The following is a 21,971-nucleotide window of genomic DNA, read 5'->3' as shown; positions in this document are numbered from 1 at the left end:
GCTGACGCCGTTTCCTCTGACGCTATGACCTGCAAATGTGGGAGTTGACGGGGTGGTCAAGGGGAACAGGACCCGTGAGCAGCGCCCTCGTCATGCACTCCGCGGTCATCCTATTTTTCTCCTTTAGCTCTCTTTGCTGACATTAGGAGAGAGGCCTGGGACAGCCAGAGAAGTCGTGAAGAGCAAAGATGGGTTAACTTGGCGGTTCTCCCCTCCCCCGCTCTGTTCAGAGCCAGCCCGACTCCCAAGAACTCAGACTTTGAGTCTGGAGTAAACTCCAGTGCGACGTGGGGAAAGCGACCAACTCAAATGTCAGCCCTGGCATCCCCGGGGGTGAGTGACAGCGGGTAATTAGAAGCAATTAGTTATGCCCCTGCCGGGAAACCGGGCAATTACCTTTCTGTCTGGCTTCCCCTTTCGTGCTTCCTGCTCGGTGGAAGCGGTAGAAGCGTCCTGCTCCTCGGGCGGCGGAACGCCGAGCTGGCGCGGGGACCGAGGGTGAGCCGAGCGGGCTGGGTCTCCTCCTCCCGCCGGCGGCGCAGCGGTGCATTGTGGAGGCAGCGCGCGCCCAGCGCTGAGCGGCGGCCCGGGACCGCGCGCGGGGAGCTGTCCGAGGTGCTGACCGTCCCGCCCGCGCCCCGCGCGCCCGCCCGCCCGCCCGCCCGCCCGCCCGCCCGCCCGCCCCCAGCCCCGCGGCTGCCCGGTCCCCGGCCGGCTCCCGCCCTCCGGCTGCCCACCTCTCCGAACCCAGGGCGCAGAGGCCGAAGGAAGTCATGGTGTTCGCTCCAGGTACTCTTGCACCTTCTTTTCCCGCAGACGTCCAGGCGGGGAGCAGGGCGGGAGGCGAGCGCGCCGCGAGGGCAGGCCTTTAAGTTGGCGGGGTCCCTCCGCGCGCTTCGGAGATGCGGCTGGAGAGCTCCGGGTCGCCCCTCTGCCACACCCGCCTCCTCTGCAAGCCCCGACCTTTCCGCCTCGCCGTCCTGCCTGCATCCCCGCACCCGGAGTGAGCACCGACACCTTGGCAAACGGCCCACTCGCCAGCACGAGACCTGCCTGCGCGGGTGTGCTGGCGGGCAGTGGGGCGGGCAGTGGGGCGGGTTCGGGGCTCCCGCGGCGGGAGTCTCTCCTCCTTCCCGTCCCCCATCCCTAGAAGTGAAAAAGTGTCCTGCCTCCTCTGGCCTCGCGAGAAGGAGGTGGAAGGCAGGCGAGCGGGCCGAGGGGCAGAGGAGCGCTAGCCCCAAGGATTTCCATCGGAAACTCTGTCGGGACTGCAGCAGGAGAGGCTACTGCGGAGCCGCGGGCGCCGGCGGTGTCTTCTGCGGGCAGGTAGCGGAGGACCTTGGTCCTTTCGCTGATGGTGGAGGCTACAAGTTGGCGAAGAGTCAGATTTATCTGAGGTTGGCGGGTTTACCGTTTTGTGTGTGTGTGTGTGTGTGTGTGTGTCCGCCCGCGCGCAGGCGCACGCGTGTTCGGGTGCGTCTGCTGGGGCCTGGACCTAGGGGTGTGTGGTGTGTGTGTGTGTGTGTGTGTGTGTGTGTGTGTGTGTGGTGGGCCTGAAAGAGGAAATCGAAGAGAAAGCTAAAGCATGCACCGTGTTATCCAAAGTTTGTCTGTCTGTCTGTCTTATTTTTCTCCTCCCGCTTTCTAACCTTCTCTCTCCCTTAGCCTGTCCCGCCCCCATTGTACTTTTAATTTAAGAGCAGATGACAACCGGCAGCAGGAAACGCACATTCTGTATCTTTGGGGTCTTTAATGTGAGAAACAGGTTTGAATACGTCCTGGCCAGGGAACCAGGCACTGGAGAGGAATCATAAAGCATTTCTAAAAGGAAAGAATTGGATCTGGCTTTATGTATTTATTTTAAATCAAAGAGAAAGCTGTTCACCTGTCAGTGACCCTCGCCATGTCCCCAAGAGGCTAGCTAAAGAGGCATGAACCAGCTTCTGCCAGCTTTAAGTTACTAGAGGTAGCGACTTTTTTTTTTTTTTTTTTTGGGTGGGGGTGGGGGAGGAAATGCCTTAGGACAGCGTTTCTTAACGTGTGGGTCTCGACCCTCCGAAATGCAGAACCCTCTCTCGGGGGTCGCATATCAGATGATATTTACATTACTACATAGAATAGTAGCAAAATACAGTTGTGAAGAAGCGACAAAAATAACTCTATGGTTGGGGGTCGCCACACCATGAGGAGCTGTATCAAAGGGTTGCAGCATTGGGACACCTGAGAAAACCACTTCCTCAGAGGAGTGCCCAAGAGTTCTTTCTCCTTCCCCAAGCAGACAACTCAAGGGAGGTGCAGGGGAGGTGCCGCGCAGGCTCAGTGAACTGGAAAGCAGCATGCCTCGGCCCTCAGACACACTTAACAGGGCGCCTGCTGCTGTCTCCCTCTGACTCAGTCACCCAGTGGAGGGAGCCGTGTCACCCCCACTTTATCATTTCCTGTCAGGCTGACCTGGGGTTGTCTGGCTGCACACTCTGCCTGTGTCTCCGGTCCTCGGAGAGGGTCTTTCCTCCCGGTGGAGACACAGCCCAGCTGCCGAGGAGGGAGGCGGGGCTGCATGTCTAGTACTCTGGCTATAGGGTGGTGTTATGTCAGGGTGGAGGGCAGTGTAATGAGCCAGAGACTGTGCTATCCGGGTGGGGGCAGCGGGGGAGAGGCAGCCTGGTTTCAAGCAACTCAATTTGGACAGGAGTGGACTTCTCAGTCTAACTTTCAAGTTTGTAGTTCCTGTTTATCTCTGTGGAGGAAATAGTGATGGTTCATATCTGCCAAAAAAGAAATTATCAGAAATTGACCTGGATATGACAGGCAGCAAAACTTGTGAAGTGTTTCTTGTGTCACACCCCCCCATACACACACACACACAATTTGGGGTCCAAAAAGACTATGTCAACTTACCATCATGCCTACTGCTAATGTTTTCTAACCTCTGTGATGACAGCATTCTGAAAGAAAAACCAAAACACTGATCTTTCTGAGCCCTGTTAAAATTTCACTACTGCCATTCTTATTTCTACCTTATTCTTCTTCCAAACTGCTGTAATCTGGCAATATTTTCCCATCACAGTCCTCTGGGCTAACCAAATACACAGGAAGGAGATGCATGGCGAAGACCACTCAAAAGTTAACAACCAGCTAACTTTTTTTTTCATAAAACTCAGCCAGTGTGTATTGTGTTCTTTTATTTTTTTTTAAGATTTGTTTATTTATTATGTGTACAGTGCTCTGCCTGCATTGACACCCGCACACCAGAAGAGGGCACCAGATCTCATTATAGATGGTTGTGAGCCACCATGTGGTTGCTGGGAATTGAACTCAGGACCTTTGAAAGAACAGTAAGAGCTCTTAACCTCTGAGCCATCTCTCCAGCCCCCTGTATTGTGTTCTTACTGGATTTTCACAGATGTAAAAAGGGTCATGGGCTCTCGCTCTGGCCTCGCCTCTGCAGACTGACTGGTATTTGAATGGTTCTCTGGTTTACCTCAAAGGCAAAGGCGAAAGTGGAGCTACTTTCAGTGTAGCAATGGACTGCAATGGGAGAGCACCAGAATGAAGCTTTATACAAGCATAGCTGGAAATCACTCTTACATTTGCTATAAAACACGTGTTCATTCTCTTGCCTTGGTATCTGTGCACTATAAGAGACAAGGCTTTGCTTGGACAAGAGCTGTGAGTAGTGTTTCTCCATTTGGCTAGAATAGAAAAAGAAATTACACCTGTTTCCTTTCTCTTACACAATGAATAGACATTGTATCTTAGAAGAATTTTAATTTTGTGCAAACTAATTTAAAAATTCTCTGAGGTAAAGGGTCATGACCACTAACATTTTTTAAAGGATGTTGATCTGAAGCCCATAACTCATTTCTTATACCTTATATGGCAGTTAGCAGATGAACGAGCAAGAAGGCAGACCAATTTCTCAGCCAAGACTGACTACGTATCCTCAAACAGAGGCTAAGCCAATTTGAGGTACATGGGTAAAATGAGGCACTGTGATTCTTTTCCCCAAATCTCTCACTCATCCTGTTACTGTCTCCTCAAACTGAAGGTAAAATATTTCCTGAGCTTCACAAGTGTAAATGGCTAGAATTAATGAAAGAGGCTGTTGAACCAGTAACATACTTTACATTTGTAGTGTTAAACTGGCACACATTACCCTACCAGTGAGCATAGCAACAGGGATGATTTAGGAGGGGGAAGCCTGGACTTCCCTTGTGGTGTTTCTGGTGTTTGGGGTGGGGTATTACACTCTTATCTATTCATGTAGATAAGAGTGTTCTTATCTATTTATACACAAAGGCAAAGTGGAGGAAGGGAGAGCCCTGACTGACCATTCATATTAAAGTTGGCACAAGGTAGCAGAGCATATGTATTTCCTGGTTGGATTCCAGGAGGGAAAAAGAAGGTAGACTCACATCACAAATTCACGTTTCTTTGCTGCCATGTCGTTTTGACTAAAGAATCCCCAAATCAGAGTAATCTAACGAGGAACAGAAGACAGCAGTGGAAGTGAGGACAGAAAGAAGCCCCTGGTCTCTGGCCCACACTGCTTCCCCCCAGTGAGTTCCATACATTTTGGGATTAGTTCACCTCTCCTGTGGATGCGTTTACTGCGTGCCTGACTTGTTTGGATTTGCTTCAACTGAGATCCTGTGCCAACAAAAGATCCCTTTCCTTGCACACAAATCAGGTAAGGTATAATAATGAGGATCTCATAAGGATATAAAATAGTGTAATTGCAAGCAATTAGGTAGGCAAACCCTGACAGCTAAGCTTAGTTTGGAGAGCATTTAACACCAGTATTTCTAAAGAAAGTGATCAAGTATATTTAAGAAAACATTTATTACAGGGTAGCTATAGCCTTTATACACTTATATAAATCTATCCAGATTTATACATTTTAAATATATATTTAAAATATATAAATTTTAAATACATTTGTAACAGACTGTCTTAACTGTCAGTTTTATAATCTGCCAGCCTTACAAATTCTTTTCTATAAGCATAGTCTTTTAAAAATGTGTCCATTTCTTTAAAATTAACATACACTACATTTAATTTTTGCATACAGTTCAATCAGTTTGAAAGCATACACAGACTCTTGTAATCACTGCAGAGAACCTTCAACACGCTAAAGTTTTCCCCCTTGTCTTTTTCAAAGTCTTCCCTCCCTCTGACCTGATCAGAGCTCTGTTTTCTATCCCTAGCCATTTGCTTTGTTCAGAATGTCTTCCAAACAGAATCACAATGATCCCTTAGCCATTGATGCCTCACTAACAAAATACCACAGACCATATGGCTTATAAAAACAGAGATTCATTTCCTACAGATTTGCAGGCTGGGAAGTCCAAGCCCAAAGTGTTGCAGATCGGGGATGGCAGATGCCCTGTAGCCATATCTTCACCTTGACCTCACCTGGCAGATTGCGAGGGTCCCCCACTGATCTTTCACCGTGGAACTGGTGACAGCTCTTCATACTGTCACCTTCCTTAGGAGTTAGGATTTCACATATGAATGTTGCACCATAACCAATCCAATCATGATAGACAGCATACCACTTTTGGAGACTGACTTCTTTCCTTGAGCATGACGGGCTGTGGGAATCAAGTGTTCATTGTTTTTGTTTTCACTGTTGAGTAGCATTTCATTGTTTGGACATATGTAAAGCAGCTTATGCTTTCCCCACTGAAAGACATTAAGGTATTTCCAGTTTTCGGAGATTATGAATAAGGTCGTGCTAAAAATTCACATGTGTTTGTATACAAGCTTAGACTTTGTTTGGGGTAAATATGCCAGGCTTGACTGCTGGGGCTTATGGGAAGTTAAACCTCGGTTGTTCTCTTGAAAACTGTTTTGTTTTCAAGGCCAGCATTAATCTGTGGGAAGTCCCGTTCTCCTCCTCCCTGCCATTACAATAAACATGCAATGATGCACAGCACGAGTCAATGTGCATTTCCTTGAAGATCAGTGATTGTGGACCTTTAAAATAATTATTTTGCATTTATTTATTTTTTAGTGTGCTGTATGTATGTGTGTGCACAAGCACATGTGTCTGTATGTATGCGCATCTGCACACCACAACACAGATGAAGGTGAGAAGATATTTGCAGGACTAGACTTTGTTGGTTCTCTTTTTGTACCATGTAAAAGGGGTAAATCTGGGGATTGAACTTGGGCTGTCAGCATCCTGCGCTACTGAATCATTTGCTATCCACTCGTGAACCATCTTTTCAAGAGCTTATTTGTCAAGATTTATTTTCTTGATATATCTGTTTAAATATTTTCTCAATTTTTTTAAGAGAATGTTTGCTTTCTTCACATTGGGTTTGAAGGTTTCCTTCTATAGTCTGTTGTCAGAGGCACAATATTTGTTACTTTTTTTTTTAATACTTTCAACACCATTTTAAAACTAAACGTTTTCAGGCAGGTGCGGTGGTACATGCCTGTAATTCCAGCACTCTACACAGAAAAACCCTGTCTCGAAAAACAAAACAAAACAAAAACAAAAAATTAAATGTTTTTAACTTTAGTAGAGTTCGTGTATATTAACACATTTTATTTTTGTGACATATCTAAGAACTTTTGCCTAATTCAAAGTCTTTAAGATTTCCCCCCCATATTTCCTCCATGAGTTTTATAATTTTATGTCTATGATCTCTTTTCAGTTGTTTTTTAAAGTTATGTTTACTCAGTTGTGGTTGTAAACCTATGAGTTTTGTTCCCAGGAGGGCTAAGGCAAGAGGGTCTAGAGCTTGTGGCCGGGTCAAAGGAAGTTCCAGGGCAGTCGGTGGTGCGTTGGAAAACCCTCTCTCCTGTTTTGCTCTTTTCCGTTAACCTACGATAGCTCTGCGTGTCTGTGAGGCGTGGAATGTTACTTGTGCGGGCGTCATCAGGACGCTCTGCTCATGCCAGGGGAGTCATCAACTCTGCCTCCCTCTGGCTTCCTTAGGTTTGGAGCCTACTTTCCTGTCTTCTTGCTAAGATGTACAATAGGCTCCTGTGGATGGTAGCCAGCCCCACAGTGGGCTGTGGACGGCCCCACGCTGGGCTATGCAGCCCCACTGTGGGCTACAGCCGGCCTCAAGGTGCTGTGGGGCACAGGAACCAACGCCGTCTCTTCAGCTGTGCTGTGTTCTCACGCTCCAGATTTCCACAGCTCACAGCCTTAAGTCATCATCTCCTACTCTCTAAATTAGTGTGAGCCCTTAAGCTGCTCCGCTATCGAGAGGATTATACTGCTTTCTTTCTGCATCTATCTCAATTTACTTAAAATTACTGTCTCTCTGTTTGTTGATTGTCTTGTACATAAGAGACTTCATGCTTTTTTTGAGGGTGAATAATCGTCCCCTCCCCAGCTCCCCCTCTGCGTGTGTCTCCCATTTTCATTATCCCCCTCCGCTGCTGATGGGCATGTACACTGAGTCTGGGCATGTACACTGAGTCCGTATCCTGGCTGTAGGGCATTGCTTCAATAAATATACGGATGATGGTCTTTTTCTATGATTTTTACTTTTTTTTTCCCACTTGTAACCAGAAGTGAGGTCTGTGGCGGACCCATGTTGTGTTTTGAGGACCACCCCAAGCGCTTTCCATGATGCTGTATTAATTTGTGTTTGTGCTGTAAGGTAATGACCCCACAGGGAGTCTGTACTTCGTAAGCTATATCTGTTGGATAACAGCTGCTTTAACTGGGTGGGAAGCTGTGTCACTGTGGCTCCGGTTTCCATCTCCCAATGGCTAATGATAGCCAGCATTGTTCAAAGACGCGCCCACTATTTGCATTTCTTTTTTGAGAAATGTATTCCTATCATTTGTCCAATTTCAGAAGGATTGTATTTGTGTTGTTGAATTTTAAAAGTTCCCGATCTGCTCTGGATATTAATCTTGGCCAGCTGAGTGGTTTGCAACCCCCCCCCCCCCATATAGACTCCGTAGCCCACTTTGCCGGTTGCTACCTGAGCTGTGCAGAAGTTTTCTGGTTTTCCTCTTGCTGTTTTTGAATTTCGTGGGCCACATCTAGGGATTGTTTGCTTAAGCTTACAACCACACAACTGCCTTCCACATATTGCTTATTTAAAAGATGGAACAAAAGATGCTATTATTTTCATTTACTTCAGATAACAAATGTGAAGTTTAGAAGCCTGACCAATTTTAGGTCATAGAATCAAGACCTGAAAGCTGGCTCTACTTTTTTTTTTTTTTCTCTCATGTAGTATGGTTATGGAGTAAATAGAAGATAGCAGTCAGTTTGTGCAAGTTTTTGCATTCCATTGTATTTATTTTGTGTGTATGTGTGTACACATGTACATGCCAGGGGAGCCAGTTCTCTGCCTCTACCCACTGGGTTCTGAGGATCAAACTCAGGTCATCATCCTGGTGACAAGCACTTTTATCTGCTGAGTTATTTCACTAGCCCTTAAATTTTTGACACACATATGAACTGGTTTTCTTCGGAGAGAATCTTCCATGTGTTAAACACTCCTTCCAAGCAAAGTAAACAGGATCTCTATTTTCAGATTGCATAGAAGATTATCTTTGCACACTTCCTGGATTCCTATCTCCCCAGCTGCTGTTGTTGGTAATGGAGAAAAGAATGGGTAGCCGAGGCTGCATTAAGTTGTCCAGCAGAGCAAACAGATTACTGGCAACCAAGGGCCACTTGAAGCTTTCCAGGACTGGGTATGAATGTTGTAGAGCTCAGTGCAGTGGTTCCTACAAGTATGATGAAGACATTCCAGCTGCTCCATAGGAATTGCAATAGGAAGCTGCACTGCTTGCTGCAAAGGTTTGAATTTGAGCACAGATATGCCTGGTTTTCAGCATTTCACTTCCGCCATCTCTGTGCTTAACATCATTGTCTATATTATTTAGTCTTGTTGATTTTCTCAGTAGTGAAATAAAGATCATGATATGTATTTTCCAGAGTAGGGATGGAAATAAAGTTAACGTGTCAACTATTCAAAATAGAGAAGATATGGGACCAGTCTAGGTGTCCATGGGTGGAAGAATGGCTAAGAAAAATGCAGTCCAAACTCACAGTAGATAGTACTCCATCATAAATAATAATAACATCTAGTCCAAACTCACAGTAGATAGTACTCCATCATAAGTAATAATAACATCTAGTCATTGCAGCTGGACACCATCTGATGGGAAGTTAGCCAGACGCTAAATGATAATATTTCGTACTCTGTGTTGCATGTGGAAGCCAGACAATGTTGACCTGAGTTAAAACAGTGACAACTGGGAGAAGGGAAGTGTGGGTAAGGAAGCTGAAAGTAGACACAGACATGGATGGAGAGAACATGTTCTGGTGTCCCACCACACAATGGCTATCACTCGCAGCACTCTGTTACATATTTCCTGGACATCTAGAGGAAAGACTCCAAAAGCTCCAAACGGGGAAGTGGGGCTGCATGCTGATGCAGAGGGCTGGGCCTGATTAGCGCAGGTTAGCAAACTGAAGGGCAATAGACTAACCAGCAGCTATTGCTGCCGTCACTGCTGTTAGAGGGAATGGCTAGGACTGTAGATCTTATCAGTCTTCAGAAAACTTACTTACCTGGATAGAGGTTATGAAACTTTAAAGCAAAATGCTCTGCCAAGCCGAATTGATGATAAGGCAGATGTCTGAGTGCATCTTGGGATGAATAAGTTATGAATCATGAAAAGCTGCTGTTTAAAGGCTTAGCAGCTGCATGCTTGAAAGCAGATGGCCATCTTGCTGATCTGAATAATTCGGATCTCGTCTAAATTTAAACCCTGGCTGGGTTTAGGTGCATGGACGATCTCTTAAGAACACTGATCAGCACAGAGAGCTGGCGTTCGGATGAGAACACCACACTCCATGTCTCTAATACTTCATACTGAGTCAGGCAAGCTTGTGTATCATGACATCATTACCAATTTGGTATACATTGGTTCGTTTGAGAACTAATTTCCTACACTGTGGCCTTGTGTCCTAGCAACTCTTGCATTCTTAGGTCCTATTCTTTGAACATGACCTTTGGCCCGAGGTGAATGCTCTTAGGAAGAAAATCCCACGGTATTGTTGGTGAGACAATTACACAGCCCTCTTTAGGGACTTGAAGGGGAACAAAGTTTAGAAATATCTACTTGCTACATGGTTGAGTATTCTCTCCTATTCCTGTCCTAAGTGATCACTTGCAGCATGATTAAATGCCTAGTATTTTCCAACTAGATAAAGACTTTTCATCCCTGGGATGAATTTGAGAGGAAATGAACCTAAAGCAAGGGAGCTTGAATTTCTGGGAAAGCCTGCCACATGCCAAATTTGTTGCATGGATGTTGGCATACTTTTAAACACTATTTTATTTATTCTTCTTATGTCTGTTTCTCCCTACTTCACCCCAATTCCTTCCTACACCCCAAACATCGATAGGAGAGAAAGAAGGTTAGTGGGGAGAAGGGTCATAGTTTCTCTTAGCTACTTCCTGCTGTTCAGGGTCATACTTCCTCAGCAAGGAAATCCAATCTTCATTTAAAGATATTCCCAATTTCTTCCTGTCGAACTGTAACAGCAGCAACCAGGAGTAGCAGCGGGGAGCAGGAGCAGCCTGCTTCTTTCTCAGAGCATCCCCCAACGCTCCCTGGACCCCGGCATTTATTCTCTCTCCAGAGTCCTAAGAATTAAACCATCTGCAGCTGGCAGAGACTCTCTCTTAGAGCCCACCTGAGGCAAATAGTCTGCTGCTGTGGACAATCTGAAGCATATCCCACACCTGGCGTTAAAACAAAAACACGTTCACATCTCATTAGGCAAAACTTCTACGACACATGGATCCTTACACCAAGGAACTACTTCAGCTGAGGAGATGTCAAACTACAACTTTCTTTAGACTTTGGCTGTCAAGCTGCTCTACATTTCTCATAGTTGCTCCTTATTCATTTGCTGATACATGGAGACAATAGGAAATGATTTCTATAAATACCTTAAAAATATATATTCTTTAAACTTAGACAAATAATCCTCATGGCTTTCGAGAAATAAACACATAGTCTGAGTCACTATTGCTTCCTGAGTGAATATGGTGGTCTGTCTGCTATTTGGATAGGCTCCTTCTTTGTAACTCACGTCTTGTGTCAGATGAGAGAAGATGCTATTTTTGTCTCCGTGGGATTTATTTATAACATTCTTAGGTAATCTTCGCCTTTCTTTCTTTCCACTATTTTCCCCCACTATTTTCCACAGTCTTATCATGTAGTTCTGGAATTTGCAATGTAGGTCAAGCTGACCTTGAACTCAGAGATCCACCATCCTTCCTCCCAAGTCCTTCCAAATGCATCCCATAAAGTTATGCAGTGTCATCACTGAGGGCTTAATCACTCCAACCACGAGTTTAGACTCCATGGTTCAGAACACATTATTTCACCACACGATGAAGTCATGCCATAAAAGTCAATAAATAGCAGTTATTTTACTCAAAAAAGAACTTACGTCACAGAGGTCAGACTTTAAAGCTCCATTCACCTTGCTATTTATCTTATTCATGCCCGGAGCCCAATGCTAGTTGCAGGCAGATCAAAAAGACTATGGATTATAAGCTCTTTTCCATCCACCGTGTAAAGGGTCCGACCTGTCAGTGAAGGTCACATGCATCTGAACCAAAGGAAAGAAAATGGCTGTCATGGTGGGAATAGCACTAGAGTATCAGAGAGGCCCAAATTGGTGTGTGCTATTATGTGTGTCTGTGGGCACACGCTTTTGATAATTTCACTATTTATGCAGTAAACTGCTTATCTGCTCTGACTCCTACAGTCTACTAGGCAATGGACAGTGAGTTTTAATACAAAGGACGTAAAGGGTCAGAAGTACCTGTTTGAAAGTCACAGGGTAAAGGAAGGGCAAAAGGAACAATGGCTTCGTTCTTTTGAAGCACTCGCCTCGGGTCTGATTTCGTTTGAGAGGTTAGTTCTGGAGGGTGGAAAACCCATTAAGGTGTAGAAAACCCTCTTCTCTGGCCTTTTAGCATAGCTGGGCACTGTTTGAATGCTAGATGGGGGTGGGCAGGTGGGGGTACGCTGGGAGAGTCCTTTCCATTATGTCTGTTTAGGTACACAGATGTGCCCTATACAGAAGTGTGCTGTGTTTGAGTAAGAGACACTGAGGCCAGCTGGACCCAGCACCTTGTGCATGCCAGGCAAGCACAGAGATACATCCCAGGGCCAAGAACTGGTCGCTAGCGTCTTTGAATGGCCATAAAGACACCCTCAAAGACGTGTACCCTTAGCAGGAGAGGCTGTCTAACTGGAGCAGGCATGTTCGGTGTAGCTCCTCATTCCGCCCCGATAGTGGTAAGTTTCCATCAGTGACAATGGCTATGACCAGGACATGACAGAGGCATGCGTGGCACAGGTGGACAGCTTTCACCTAATCTCTCTAAGCCAAGCTGAGGTGGGCTTTTATCAAAAGTAGAAAACCCAAGAAACAGCATAAAGATATCTTAAGGGCATGTAGGGAAGATTTCTCCATCAGTAAAGCACTTTGCTTCTGTGCATGAGGACCCGGGTTCGGTCCCCAGATCAACAATCAATAAATGGCACTTCATGAAACTGCAAAGTTTTTGTAAAGCAAAGGATACTGTCGTCAGAACAGAACAACAGCATACAGATTGGGAAAGGATCTTCACCAACCCTATATCTGACAGAGGGCTGATATCCAGACTATATAAAGAACTCAAGAAGTTAAACAGCAATAACTCAAGTAATCCAATTAAAAAATAGAATACAGAGCTAAACAGAGAATTCTCACTAGAGGAATATCGAATGGTAGGGAAACACCTAAAGAATGCTCAACATACTTAGTCACCAGAAAAATGCAAATCAAAACGACCCTGAGATTTCACCTTACACCATTCAGAATGGCTAAGATCAAAAGCTCAAGTGATAATACATGCTGGAGAGGATGTGGAGAAAGGGGAACACTCCTCCATTGCTGGTGGAATGTAAACTATACAACCACTTTGGAAATCAATCTGGTGCTTTCTCAGGAAATTAGGATAGTGCTACCTCAAGATCCTGCTATACCACTCCTAGACATATATCCAAAAGATGCTCAAGTATACAACAAGAACATTTGCTCAACCATATTCATAGCAGCTTTATTCATAATAGCCAGAATCTAGAAACAACCCAGATGTCCCTCAGCAGAGGAATGGATACAGAAATTGTGGTACATTTACACAATGGAATACTACTCAGCAATTGAAAACCAGGAAATCATGAAGTTTGCAGGCAAATGGTGGGAACTAGAAAAAAATCATCCTGAGTGAGGTATCCCAGAAGCAGAAAGACACATATGGTATATACTCACTTATAAGTGGATATTAGCCATGTTGTATACGATAAACATACTAAAATCTGTATACCTAAAGAAGCTAAATCAAGAAGGACACTGGGTAAGATGATCAATCCTCATTCAGAAAGGCAAGCAGGACAGACATCGAAAGAGAGAGAAAACAGGGAATAGGACTGGAGCCTACCACAGAGGGCCTTTGAAAGACTCTACCCAGCAATGTATCAAAGCAGATGCTGAGACTCATAGTCAAACTTTGGGCAGAGTGCAAGAAATCTTATGAAATAAGGGGGAGAGAGAAAGACCTGAAGGGGAGAGGATCTCCACAAGGAGAGCAACAGAACCAAAAAATCTGGGCACAGGGCTCTTTTCTGAGACTGATACTACAACCAAGGATCATGCATGGAGATAACCAAAAACTCTTGCACAGATATAGCCCAAGGCAACTCAGTCTTCTAGTGGATGCCCTATAAAGGGGAACAGGGACTGTCTGTGACATGAACTCAGTGGCTGGCTCTTTGATCACCTCCTGCTAAGAGGGGAACAGCCTTGCCAGGGCACAGAGGAAGACAATGCAGCCAGTTTTGATGAGACCTGATAGGATAGGGTCAGATGGAAGGGGAGGAGGACCTCCCCTATCAGTGGACTTGGGGAGGGAGGGTGGGGCTGGGAAGAAATAAGGGAGGGGATTACAGCTGGGATACAAAGCAAATAAAATGTAATTTATAAAACAATAAATTTAAAAAAGGTTTTAAAGGGATAGATCGTTTTGGTGATGACCTACTTTAATAAACAAGAGAAGGTGTCTACTTTGTGCCGCTGGCTAATGAATAAATAAGGCAAACGTGGTGATATGTAAACCCACTAGAATACTACTCATCCATATAAAGGATGAGATCCTGTGAGTTACGAAAATGTGGATGGAATTTGCTATCACTATATTAAAGGAAATACACCACTCGTAGGAAAAAGCCAGCTCACTTCAAAAGCCAGCTGTACACCCTGAGGAAGTGCAGGCAGGAGTGCGGGGCTTTCTGCCTCAGCTGACCAGTGACATCCCGCTCAGGGAGAGACCTGGCTCCACCCAGAGGATTCCTGTTCCTGAGGATGACGCCAGAGACTGCTGCCTACCTGCCCCCACGTGTGGGCAGGAGAACCCGCCTGTCCATGTGCACACTCCCACACGGCAGTGCGCGCACACACACACACACACACACACACACACACACACACACACGTACATACACCCACACATACCAGTACTCATACACACAGGCCTGTGTTCACACACTCACACAAACACCTGTATTCACACACACACAAACATACACACACCTGCACGCACACACTTACCCACACACCAGTGCTCTCCCACGCACACATACACACACACAGCGTTTGAAAAGGCGGGGAGGGTGATTTGACCACCGTTGTCACTGCTGTGTGGCTCAGGGTTTTCAGTGCCACCAACTCATTCACATCCCCTGAGAAACTCTGGCTGCAACCCAGGTCAATAAAACAAAAGCCCCAGGGGTGTGCATAAGTGAGCATTGTATCGCTCTCCCGGCAGTGGGTCGCAGCACAGAGGGAAGACAGCTTCACGTCTCCTCACCATCTTGTTTCCTGTGATGTTCTACCTGGCACCCACTGGCTGCAGGAAGGAGTAGACAGAAGAGAGCTCATCTTTCAGTATTCCCATTAGAGTGAAAACCGAGGAGTGCTTCCAGCCCAGTTGCTTCCGGGGTGGGGGTGGGGGTGGGGGGCTTATATCAATTAGAGAAGAAAAAGAACATCTCTGTGTGGTAGCACTAAGGATTACCACCCTTTAGATACCAGGAACGGTCCTGTCCCTGCTTCTTACAATGTGAGTATTAAAACATTCATGCAACCGGAAGCCGACATCTAGTAGCAGGATGGTTTTCCTTGCTGCTGTGGCTGCACTGTAGGCTGGGAGATATCTGTGTCTTAGTGTCTCTATCGCTGTGAAGAGACACCACGACCGTGACAACTCTTCTAACTGTGGCTGGCTCGCCGCTTCCGAGGTTTAATCCCTTATCACCATGGCGGGAAGCATCGCATCAGGCAGGCAGACCCAGTGCTGGAGAAGTAGCTCAGAGTTCTGTATCTGCAGGAAGAGAAACACTGGGACTGTCTTGGGCTTTTGAATTCCAAGGCCCACCCCCAGTCAGGCACTTCCTCCAAGAAGACCATGCCTCCTGATCCTTCTCAAGTAGTGCCACTCCTGGTGACTATGCATTCAAATATATAAGCCCGTGGGGCCATTGCTAGTCAAGTAGTCCCAACCTGAGCTAGCGTAGCCCTTCACTTAAGGGGGACAGATGCAGGATGCAGGAGCATAGAGCCATTTGGAGGGCAGCCATGGATTTGCTCTGAGGACCTCAGGACCAGCAGTCTTTTGCAGTCTTTGGCTGTTTGAGCAGAGTCGACTATGAGGCAGAATCAAAGTTGGTGAAGGAATCAGGCAGTATGCATGACAACCACGGTTAGGGATAGCCTGTCCAGTGTCATTCTGACCAGGGTTTGTGTTTTCTCAGTTAGTACTCTGGACCAGATGCAAAAATAGGGATAGTTGCCTTGTTTTCATATTCCAGAATAGCATAATATTGCAAATTTCAAATACAGAAGGAAAACAGAAACTGAGGTAAAGAGGTTTTGAAGTAGTTTTCCTTCAGATCCAAGGCTTACACTTTTATTATATGACATAACAGCACTAATTTATAAGCTAAAATTAAACCTATTGTTTAAGTGTACATAATGTATCCTTTTGAAAATAAATATTAATGTTATCACATATGCTAGGTGTCTCACTTTGTTTTGTCCAGGAATTGAACTGGCATTTACGATATTATAAGGGTGATTCATACAGACACATTTTTCACAACTATATCTCAAAGTTAGTCCATGAACTAAGACTTTGAATCAGAAATGTTGGTTTAACAGTTTTTCTAGGACTTGCTACTTGACCTGAGGGAACTCATTTAGTCTCTCTGAACCCCAGATGACCTAGTTATAGAATTGATAATAGTCTTTCTTATTTATAGAGTTTCAATCTTTACTTAAAGAAAAACACGTAGGATGCTTAATAACTACACATCACACAGAAAGCTGAGTTATAATTGTATTTAGGTTATTAACCTCAATCAGAGACTCAGCTTTCATAATTGATCCAAAAAATCCGTATGCTATTCTCAGGCATTGATGTCAGCTCCTATGCATTTCACTGTGTAGCTCAGGCAGGCTTGAACTCACAATCCCCTAGCTTCAGCCTTCAAAGTAGTAAGAACCCAGGTATGCGCCATCGTGAGTACTCATGTAGTTTCTATTAAAAACTACTTTCCATTTTTATGTTCCTATTTTATTGTCATGAAGATTTTATTACCCATGACACTTTTCATGATTACCCTTTTGTTTTTTTGTTGAAAGATCACCAGTGTACCTTCCCCAGCCACACACACACACACACACCATTTTGAAGTGGCAACATCTGAAGCACACCAACCTTTCAAAGTTACAGCCTTCGTGTAATTTAGGCAATGCCAGCATTTTCTTCCATAGTAGCTCTTTCACTTCTTGGCAGGCACCATGTTCAGTCTGAAGAAGTTCCTCGGAGAGGGTCTTATAGACGTGTTAAAAAAGAAGTGAGTCAGACTTCCTGGGAACTGCTGCTCCCAGCAGTACAATTTCAGCTTCTTACTGTCTTGGTAAGTAAGTATACATGAGCGAGTCCAAGTAGCAAATTCTTTCCTGATACTGGGTTTCTTTTTTCTGATAATATTATCTGCCATCTTTCACCTTTGGTAGTAGGATTGCTTGGGTGAAAAAGATGTGACTACATTAAAAGCTATGTAGCAATCATCACTTGTATCAGCTGAGTTAAATGATGAAGTATGCTGAGAAGCATAAGGACTGACTTTCAATAAGTGCAAGATAAGTGTGTAAAGATCCAATGAGTCCATTCTTGGCCTCAGGTTTATATGTAAAATGAGGATGAAATGTAAGTACATTTGTGTTAGTTACCTGTTTTTGCAAAACCAAGTTCAACAGAGCTCAGTGGCTGCACCATGTGGACTCTGTAGAAAGCTCAGCTCTGCCCTGTTTGCCACTAGCCAGGGTTGAATCAAAGGTTCATTTTCTTTATGACTGGTGATTGGCATTGCCCCGAGGTAAGATCTTAGCTGATTGCAAACCCTTTATCTTCACGCCTTCTGGCCTGGAATGCCTGCCAATGGCTGCATGGAAGGGAAAAAGATCAGGTGTCACATTTTTAGAGCATACTTTTGGAAGTCCTGTCCTACTACACTGTATTAACTGAGGCAAGTTCAAGGGGATAAGGTTGCGACCCCCTCACTGAGAGGATAGAGAATCCAGGATGCAGGGGATACATTTTTGCAGAATATAAACTCACAGTTATTTAATATTTAATGAGCCAGTACATGCTAAGGCTATAGCTCATGCGTTGTAGGTGGTAAATATGAATGTGCCGTTGTCACCGCTTACATAAATTGCTAGGCTGCTGTGAAAGGCTCTCTTTGATCAGTGGAGAATCAGCCTGTAGGTCGTCAGTTCAGGAAGAGGAAAGTCAAACTCAAGGGTTAGCTTGATCAGTCACCCAGAAGAATGTGAGGCCAAGAGACCAAAGCTGAGAGTGCTCAGCACAGGTCAGACCATGGAACATGGAACGGTTGATTGGCAGTCACAGAACAGACCTCTGAGTAGGGAATGAAGGCAAGTAATGGATACGTGGGTCCTGAGCCCTGGATCCTGACCTTGAGGTAGCCATGAACCTGAAAAAACAGCCCTTCTTTTTATTTGGGGTGCCGTTGTGCTCAGCTGTAGAGTTGTTGTTTTGAACCTATTTTGTACATTAACCTGATCAACGAGCTTCTGCAAAGATCACGAACAGCACATATAAGGGGCAATAAGTTTTTTTTAGAAATTATTATGACTGTTAAATCTATGAAGTGATGCCTGCACCTCTTTCTGTCCAGTGTGGTTGTGTACAATCTGTGGTTTCCTGTGTTTACAGCTACTAACCCTTTAGGGCAGCACACACCTGAAACGCGTCAAGTGAAGAAGGACGATAGCGCGGCAGGCAGCACCTGGAGTGGCGGGTGGCTGAGACAAAGACATCTTACCGAGCTCGTGCTCGTTTCTTCCCTGGAGGATAAGGAATGTGATTTATTATGAAGCCTTGCCATTTTCTCTGAGAAGTATTAATTAAAACAGATTTAAAAGTTTAATTTATGAAGGCTTTCTAACATAACCCAGCCAAATTCAGAGAAGCTTCCGAGGGCACTGGAGTGACACATGAGCTGACGGCGGCCATGTGCTGGAGCCGCACCACATAATAGTCAGCTTATTTCTCATCTTCCTGTGAATTAGGCTTTCCTGAGCTGAGCTGTGGCGAAGTCTGTGGCGGATGGAGTGTGGGCCGATAAGGGATGTCCATCATTGCCTCAGGTGGAGGAGTTGGCTACACATTTGTGTTTTGTATTTGCTATCTTGGTGAATTTTGCTCTTGTGGTGGTTACCTGCAAACGGTAACTCGTCTAGACTGTGGTATCAGGAATTTAGTCAAACACTTGTCTGAGTGTTGCTTAGAGGGTAGTTTTGAGATATGACTAACATTCAAATCATCGTATTTGAGCAAAGCTTGTTATTCTCCATGATGTGGCTGGATCTCATACAATCAGTGGACAGACTTATGAGAAAAGCCCGAGGCTTGCTGGAAGTGAAGTAGCTCTTAAGACTGCAATGTGGAAATCATGCCGCTTTCCCAAAAGGCTGCCCTTGTGAGCTGATGATCAAGATGGCAGCCTCAGCTTTTCCTGTGTCTCCAGTCTGCTGGATTCCCTTGCCCATTTGGCCTCTCAGCTTCCTACATCACAGGAGCTATGTCCTTCAAAAGAAATCTCCTGGACTGCTCATTCTTGATAAATAAATCACCCCCCCCCCTCTTTTTCTCTCAAGAAGACTTAGGAATAAGCTGTTGACAAAATTCTGGTGGTAATCACATCACAGGGGACATTGTATTCATATAAGCTTGGAGATGTGGTGGAAAATGATGGTCTCTTCCTCAGTCAGCTCCTGCGTATGGCTATCTTTGCACCCGCATGAAGAGAAGACAGCATCGATTCATAATATTATTTAGAAGAACCCATGGGGCCATTCATGAAAAGTGCTTTCAGCACAGGTTATCTGAGAATAAGAGCCAGCAGCAGCTACAAGAATTTTATTGCAAAGATTGGATCCAGATCCCAAGTTGAAAGAAAGAAGACAACAAAAACAAAAACAGGCTAGATTTGCAAATAAATTTCACTTACAAGGAAGCAGTTTTCACTCAAGATTAGTAAAAACAAGTTACTTAGGGCATGGTTGGAACATGTCATAAGGGCCCTGTCTGGCTTTGTGGTTAATGTTGTTAGCACTTCTGTTTGGCGAGAGCCAAGAATCTGTCCCACAGAACATCGCCTCCCTTACAAACTCCATTGTTAAGCTGCTGGCAGGATGACTCTGCCTGGTCTTTCTGCACAGCTGGCAACTCGGGTGTGACAGATGCAGCTCATGCTGCTGAGCCAACCGCAGTGCCCGCCCTTTGCTTGTGTTTCAGGGAAAGCTTTTCATTCTGAGCCTTGCTCTGGTATCTAGCCTTTGCCCATGGTAGAAGCTCCATCACTTTATACTGGTGGTTTCTTTCCCATTACACCCAGGACTGGCTGGACTCTGGTCATGTGAACCCAGGGATTTGAGCGGAAGCCTGATAGCAGGGATGTACGGAGGGAAGCACTTTCCTCTTCAGTATCTGGGCCCCACCTAGAACCACAGATGTAATGGTTAAAACAAGTATACCCTTTTCTCTGCTTCTTCTCTTTGCTCGTTTGAACATTCATCTTTAGCACATATAGAATAGCAGGCTTTTCAACCAGTTCCATTTGCCATCTGCTAGCCACTTACTGCTTTAATTATTAGACATTAAAAACACTTAAGTGCAAGTAGTACTATATTCTGCATGACACACGTGTTTCACTTAATCTCAATTTTTACACGATAAGGGGGTTGATAATTTTCACATCCATGCATGCTTGCGTAGCCAGTTGCTATGAGCCCAGCATGTGAAGCACTTTTCACATGGGGAGAAGGGACCTGAGGATCTGGGCGTGTTTAAACATAGGGCCCTCACTGAGTCCCAAGGAAGCAGATGCTTACAGGCTCCAGTGAACTCTGCCTTGCAGTTCCTGAAGATGCTAACTGTGGATAACGTTTTGGTGACTTTAAAATGTGATCTGCCAACTTCCTCTTAGAAGTTGGTTCCAAACTGCTGACACTTACATTGTCAGTGGAGTAAGAACAGAGAACAAAGTCAGGCTCTGACCTTCTTCCCCCTATGTCCAGCAAGCTTTCATCGCTCAAATCTACTTTCATTGACACGTTTCATCTTTGGCATGCTTTTTGTTGATATAGGTTTTGATTTTCATTCCAGTGAACCATGAGGGAAGGGAAGGTGTTTGAAGATTCCTTTCCTTTTGAGCACAGAATGGAGCCTTGTCCTGTGAAATGACACTGGATGGCCGTTTTGTGTCTGGTTGGAGGATTAGAAGACAAAAAGAAAATATATGAAGATAACTTTCTGTGACTCTTGGGGAAACTGAAAGGGAAGATTTGATAACCTCTAATTCAAGAAGAGCCAAAGTTAATCAGAAACGAAATAAAACAAACAAAAAAAATACTCCAGCATTTTGTTGTGAAACAGATGAATCCAAATGCATTCCTGCATGTCCTGCACATTTTAATGCCTATGAAAAATCAGTACTATAACAAGGTGTTGGAGGAAGGCTCATAAAGAACTGCTAACTCTATTTAATTTGCTATTTAGCTTAGAAAATATTCTCAGTAATAAATGCATATTTTCCAGAAATTCTATGTCTTAATTAATTTCTCAGACATCAGTTTAAAATAGTAAAAAATAAAAACGACTTCTTACAGAAATTGCACAGCACATCTGTCATCCCTGAATATTAGAGGGATTTTTCTTTTCTAGGAAGAGATACTTGGGCTCAGTCAGTGACTTGTTGACATCGTATAGGTTAGTGGGAAGGCTGGCTATATCCCCAGACCTTCATGCTCAGCCCACAAATAACTGAAAACATCTTTCCATGATGATCAAAGGGTAAAGGGCATGTGGAGGGCAGTGTAGAAGTGTCCTGAGGGCACAGCCAAGCTGCCTGTTATCAAGCTTCCCAGTAGGCTGGCTGTGCCTGTCTTAGCAGAGGAGTGGGGATGCACACCGCCAGTGTGGCTAGTTCAGTATTTCAGGATGTGGGTTTGTAGATAGTCTTAGCTAGTCCACGAAGGACTCCAAGTAGGCCACTTTGGGTCCATGGATGAAGCTCTTCACCACCTGATGGGCTAGAACATCAGGTCAAAAAGAAGCCGAGACTCAGGCCTGGGCGTCCTACCTTTGCAAACCCTTACCCTTGTTTTCCTGCAGAATTGGGTGTAGCTCAGGCTGACTTTTAGGTGTGTGTGTGTGTGTGTGTGTGTGTGTGTGTGTGTGTGTGATAATTAACAAGAGGCCTGGTACCAGGTAGGGCCATGCTGCACAGCTGGTGTGACCTCCTCTCATGCTGTGTTTATC

At 45.0% G+C, this 21,971-nt stretch overlaps 1 protein-coding gene across 1 annotated transcript in view; it reads left to right on the top strand.

Moving 5' to 3' along the window:
* Positions 1-677: 677 nt before the first annotated feature.
* Akain1 (A-kinase anchor inhibitor 1) overlaps positions 678-21,971 on the top strand; it is a 44,749-nt gene continuing 23,455 nt past the window's right edge. Inside the window, exon 1 of the mRNA XM_060368179.1 lies at positions 678-789. Coding sequence (XP_060224162.1) covers positions 774-789 — 16 coding nt within the window. The 5' untranslated portion in view covers positions 678-773. The remainder of the gene's footprint in view (positions 790-21,971) is intronic.

The sequence above is a fragment of the Meriones unguiculatus genome, chromosome 15 (genome assembly GCF_030254825.1).
Source record: "Meriones unguiculatus strain TT.TT164.6M chromosome 15, Bangor_MerUng_6.1, whole genome shotgun sequence".
NCBI classification, from domain to species: domain Eukaryota; kingdom Metazoa; phylum Chordata; class Mammalia; order Rodentia; family Muridae; genus Meriones; species Meriones unguiculatus.
This window is presented reverse-complemented; position numbering and strand designations above follow the sequence as displayed.